Source organism: Micropterus salmoides, unplaced genomic scaffold (assembly GCF_014851395.1).
Source record: "Micropterus salmoides isolate LMB-PRFRI ecotype aquatic unplaced genomic scaffold, ASM1485139v1 Ms_hic_scaffold_6, whole genome shotgun sequence".
Lineage (NCBI taxonomy): Eukaryota > Metazoa > Chordata > Actinopteri > Centrarchiformes > Centrarchidae > Micropterus > Micropterus salmoides.
Window position 1 is genome coordinate 24217024 of NW_024044348.1, and position 6062 is coordinate 24223085.

Sequence of the window (6062 nt, forward strand, 5' to 3'; positions counted from 1 at the left end):
TGGTGTGGTCTTCTGCTGTTGTAGCTCATTTGCTTCAAGGTTCAACATGTTGTGTGTTCATAGATGGTATTCTGCATACCTTGGCTGTAACAAGTGGTTATTTGAGTTACTATTGCCTTTCTGTCATCTCGAACCAGTCTGCCCATTCTCCTCTGACCTTTGACATCAACAAGGCATTTTCGTCCACGTAACTGCCGTTCACTGGATATTTCGGACCATTCTCTATAAACCCTAGAGACGGTTGTGCTCAGACCAGTCCTTCTGGCACCAACAACTATGTCACGTTTAAAGTCAATAAATTCACTTTCTTCCCCACTATGATGCTCAGTTTGAACTTTGGCAATTTGTCTTGACCACGTCTACATGCCTAAATGCATTGAGTTGCTGCCATGTGATTGGCTGATTAGCTATTTGTGTTAAGCTATTGTATGGTTAAAGTAAGATTAGCCGGTCAGTATACATGTCTTTGCTGACAACTAGTATTAGGTGTGATATGATCTGGTGTACAGAGTGACTGCTTATACACTCTTCCACCACCTTTACTTTTATCTATGCCTTTTAAGCAGCGCTTCTGACACCCAACATTCCCACTGCGTGTCAGTCGCTGTTGAATACTTGCATGTACATGTATGAACATATTTCACAGGAGATATACTTATAGACACACATATGGACAGACTCTATATAGCCGGCTAAGTTTTAAAGAATTCATGAACAGCTTTTAAGTGCGAAATTCAGTGAGATTAAAAAGGCAGTAAATTAATAATAAAGCTGCCAAAAGCTAAGCTAATGTGCAACACATCAGATAAAGCTATACTGTACATGTAACTGCAGAGTATAAAAACAAACCAGAGTTAACCAAAGTCAGCCAGAACTAAATAAAAGCAGCTTATAACAGCTAAAATGAGCTGGCTAGCACTGGCTAAAGCCAAACAAAGCTGACTAAATTTAAAGGAAGCCTGTAAGAGCCAACCAAAGTAGATTTAAATTGAGAAAACAAAAACACAAATTATGCAGAACGATAAACAAAAACAAACACAGCTGCACCAAAGGCATACCAGTACAGCACCACATGTAAAAGCCGAAACACCAAGCAAAAGAATAAAAAACCATCAAGGTTTAAGGATCCTCCAGTGTGCCATGCTATGGCTTCTCAACCCTCCACTCCTCTCCTCTCCACCCCATTCCTCATTTACAGACTCCCCCAGTACTTCTCCCCTCTCCTCCATCTTTCATCTTCTGCTACTCTCTCCTCAAGAAACACTTTACACAGTTTACTCCTAAAGCTACTCAAATAGATACAGGGCACGTAGCACTGTGTGTGTGCGTGTGTGTGTGTGTGTGTGTGTGTGTGGCAAACATGAAAGCAGGCAGTAATTGTTTCTTAGATAGCAATGGCTATTGATTTATTAACCTTATCACTGAGAATACACACTTTCTTTCACACACACACACGCACACAAGTATACTAGGTCACAATCTAGTCAACCAAATGCTAACAAAAAATGTGTGCATCTGTTTGTGTGTGTTTCTGTCTTTTCCCATCAAAATGGGATCAGAACTTCCATATTGTGCACATACCAGATGTTCTTGTTTGTCTGGAGCAACACAAAACACACTAACACGCGTAAATACCTATACACAGGCCGAAATGGACAAGCTGGCAGTAACAGAGATGCACACATGCACATGTTCTAACAAACACACACACACACACACACAACTTCAAACCATCTGGACGGTCCAGATTCATTTCAGATTGTTCTCCACTGTCTTTCCAACCCAATTCACCTCTCCCCCTCAGCCGTCTTTGTATCTGTCTCTCATTCTGTCTCCAGTTTTCTCTGTTTCTGTCCACGGTCTCTTCTGCTGCCAGATCACCCCCTGCCTTTGAGCAGATGGGATAAGTAGAATTCAGCGAATACTTGCATCAAGCCGGATGCCATATTGTAGCACCATACTTGGGGCATTTCAGTAAAAAGTACTTTGCTTGCCTCTTTGTTGATGTAGCATGGGGTCCTTCCCCTCCCTCTGGTTTTCCGTGCTTAGATTTTGTTAGTTTAGTTTAGCTTTTCTGGTAGAGAGACTGTCCAGTAACTGACAACCATATGGTCAGTCTTTACAACAGCTGTCCATGTGAGCAAGACAACAAATGTTGTAAGAGATGACAGAAGAGAAAAAAAGTGTAGAGCTACAAAAGTGGCTCTGTGAGGCTGTTCTTTGGCACACTGGTGTGTAGCATTAATTCCACACTACAGGTGCTTTAAACTAAAAGCTAATGTTCATATGGCAAATAGTCCAATAATTGCTGAGATATTTTACTCAACACCGCAAAGGTAAACCTCATGGTGGCGCTAGAGGAAAAGTCAGAGCCAGTCCAGCCAGACCAAGAAAAGTCAGAAGGCTTCATCTTCCGGGGACCATGAATGAGCGATGCCACCAGCATGACCAAAATAGTTACATTACATGTAGTGAAACTATTTTGGCTATGGCAATGCCACCTGTTGATCGAGGCCACCACTGAGCTGATGAGTGGTGACCTCTAACAAAGTGAGGGACTTGAAACAAAGTACTGTTTTGCACCTGCCTGTCTCAATACAAGCACTGTCTTTTGTTGTAATTGTCAAAACTTTACAACTAATTTGATGGAAAGGGTTATGCAGACACATTTAAATCTGTGTAATGTTAGCGTGCCGGTCTGTCTCACTGCCGTGAATAGAAATATTGTAAGTATTGTAAGTATTCACAAAAACACAGCAGGAGTAATTATTCATTTCCCCCCATGTTTTCCTCTCTCTGTATCCTTCCCCCTCACCCAGTATGTCCGTCTCATTCCTTTGAAGATCTAACAAATATATTTACTTATATTAGCTTTTATGTTAGTTTTATGTTTTTAGTTTCTTCACTTGATCGGGTGAAATGTGCTGACTGATGAGCTGTAGCTGTATGTAAGAAAGACAGAAAAAGAATGATTGAGTGTGAATGTTAAATAAATGAAACTCAGAGTATCTGCAAGCAGTATATTAAATAGCAGTTCCAGAAACATGCGGACATATGCACGTGTGTGCAGTGCACTCGGATGCATACACGCTTACACACACACACACACACACACACAGTCCTACAGGTAGGTTTCCTTTGATTTATATTCCGCACGCTTTGAGGCTCTGTCATTTACACTATGCTCAATTTAAAACAATGTACTGTACATTCAGGGCTGCATGTCCTAGGTTAAAATATGAATGGCTACTTCAGGATATTTCCATATTTAACAGGCATTCCCAAGAGCTACATGCCACATGTTAACAGCTGGATTCTCTGCCCTCTCCACTCATACAAGAGAGAGATGACAGATATTTCTAATGCAGAAAAATTTATTATTTCTCAATAATTTTTGCCCAACCACCCAAACAAAGTCTGCATTGTTCAGTAGTGGATTGGGTGAGTGCACAGATCTACATAATAATCAAACAGATTGTTAAATGTTATGTGCTGAGAGGTGGAGCGCTCTGGTAGAACCTGACCACATGGTCCCTGGCTCATAAATCAAATGCTGGCCTCCTCTTTCCACAGCGTGCTGGGCCACAAATCAAATGCGTCTTTCTAAGTTACGCTGTGTAGAACTATTGACTGCAGTGATTCAATACTGGCTATGAAAAAGAGGAGAGGAGAGAGGAGAGAAATCTGTTGTCTATGTTTTAGGGCTGACCTGAATGCTTCAAAGCTTCAATCGTTACCATGGTAATGAAGTATCAGTATTCAAATGATGCAGGTATATTATTATTATTATAAATGAATTACCCCAAAATCCCAAATAGACCATGAAATAAAAAATAGTTATCAAGCATTATTAACATTAAACGGCATCTTAGAGCGCAAAAGGATGACAACAACACATTGTTTCCCATAGGTTGACTGCTTCTGGTGGCGGCGCCGTGGAGAGACATTGAACTTGAGTTTACAACAACACATTGCGTTAACTAACACTGAAAATCAACCGTGGCGTTCTGTTGGAAGATGCAGTGACTTAAACCAACAACGAGTAAGTAGAAGTATAAACAACATGTAATTTGTTTGTTGTCACAGTCTATCCATAACTCGGGTTATTTCCTTTTGTGTCCTGTGTTTCTCTGTTGTTGGTCTGGTTTGTGTGTGTGTGTGTGTGTGTGTGTGTGTGTGGACACCTGGCTCTCCAAGACAGCTGCTGACTATCTCCTGATCAAGCTCCAGCTGAAATACTCCAGAGCTTCAGACAGTCAGCGCCAGATTATTTTCCTCTCTCAAGTGGTAACATACTCTCGACTAGAAGTGCACCGATCAGGATTTTTTGTGCCGAAAGCTGAAAGCAGTATCGGCCGATACCGATCACTGGGTCTATTTGAAGCCTTTTACTTATCATGTAGCATTATACAGTATACTGTATGTGTATTAAATTAGTCTTAAAAACAATAATTTAAGTATTAAAATTAACAGATAATAAAGTATCCTGAAATGACAACCGTTTATTTAATTGCGAGGAAACATGGGCAACAAATTCCACTTCCTTTGTCTTAGAGACTTAAACGTTAATTCCATATTATACTGTTAGTATGTTGTTAATATTACTTATAGTTACTATATTCACTATAATTTCATATGGTTTACCACTAGTATAGGCCTAATTATTTCAGTCGGTTGTTTTCATCTATTAAATCCTTGTGCAAGAAGCACAGTCCATATTTTTTAATTAGGCCTACTGCCACCGGCTTTACCAGAGGAAAGAGTAGCAAACACTTTAAATACGGCCAGTAGGTTTTTATTTGATTTCATGAAGGTTAAAAATACGGGATATTTACAGGGAAACATTTAACGGGAAGATAGGCCTACTGAGTGAGAACGTAAAAAGTACGGGAGAATCCCAGGGAAAACGGGAGGGTTGACATGAGAGGAGTAGAGAGACGAGTGAGGTAATGTTAGGCTACATCCCAGTTTTATTACGAATATGATCTTCTCTGTCCACAGCAGGTTTTAGCTGCGTATCAGAGTTGATATCCATCTATATTAAAATGACTGAAAACACACATCTAGTGGCCGTTCATGTATACTGAACATGCTCGTGCTGGTGTAAACATAAAGCAGACTACTCCGCAGTTGCAGAAGATTTGGCAAAAGCAGAAGATTTGGCAAAAGAAGAAAGTAATACAGACGAAGAACCACATAGGTATTTTTTTGCACTAACTGACAATGAAGTGGAACTGTTTTCTTAGTTACAAAGTAAATGCACAGTGCAAGTGTTATTTACACAGTACAAAATATTTTAATAAAATATTGAAACTTAAACTTTTCATGACTGATAAGACTGAACAGAACACCAAATGTAAACGTCTGTGTCATCATTTTATAAAGTCCTCCATTTTTGCCCACGGGATCAGCGGCCTTTTCAAACAAACATATTCAGATTCGCCATTTTAATCTGGACAATCTGGAATCTGGAGGCTGAAAGGTAGCAAAAAGTCTCCGTTTTAAAATGAAAACAAGAGGGAGAGAGAGGCAGTCAGCTGATTGAGTGGCGATTAGCCTTTTTAGAGACCACCGATCAAACTAGTTAAAGCCATTATCGGCCAATTACAATGAGTGACTGATCAATCGGAGTACCCTTACTCGCAACCGATACTTAGTATTTCTATAGTATAGCTAGTGTTCTCTTTTCGCTTCTTTCTGGAGAATGTGTTTTTCTCTGTGCAACAGGCTTTTGGAGTCGATGTCTCACCACACCGGTACACCACGCTGCCAGCACAGGACCACCATTTTTCCACCATGCTCGCCTCTACTCCGCCAACTAGCCTCCTACCATCAATAACGTCTCAGGTTACGTATGTAGCCCTTGTTCCCTGAGAAGGGGAACGAAACTCTGCGTCGGTGACGACACTATGGGAACGCCTCTGGGCGTGGCATGGCTGAACATGAATGAAACTACTCCAATCCCATTGGTGTTGTTAGAACAGTAGCGTGTGACGGCGTAACTGGAGGCGTATATAAGCACGCCGGCACACAGGACACATTAGCCCTTTTCTATGAAGCAA

The 6062-nt window shown here is 40.7% G+C and overlaps 1 protein-coding gene across 1 annotated transcript in view; it reads right to left on the minus strand.

The window, feature by feature from the left end:
* Window positions 1–5798, minus strand: part of csmd1a (CUB and Sushi multiple domains 1a) — a 147836-nt gene extending 142038 nt beyond the window's left edge. Inside the window, exon 1 of the mRNA XM_038701985.1 lies at window positions 5750–5798. Within this exon, the coding sequence (XP_038557913.1) occupies window positions 5750–5798 (49 nt within the window). The remainder of the gene's footprint in view (window positions 1–5749) is intronic.
* Between the last annotated feature and the right edge of the window lie 264 nt (window positions 5799–6062).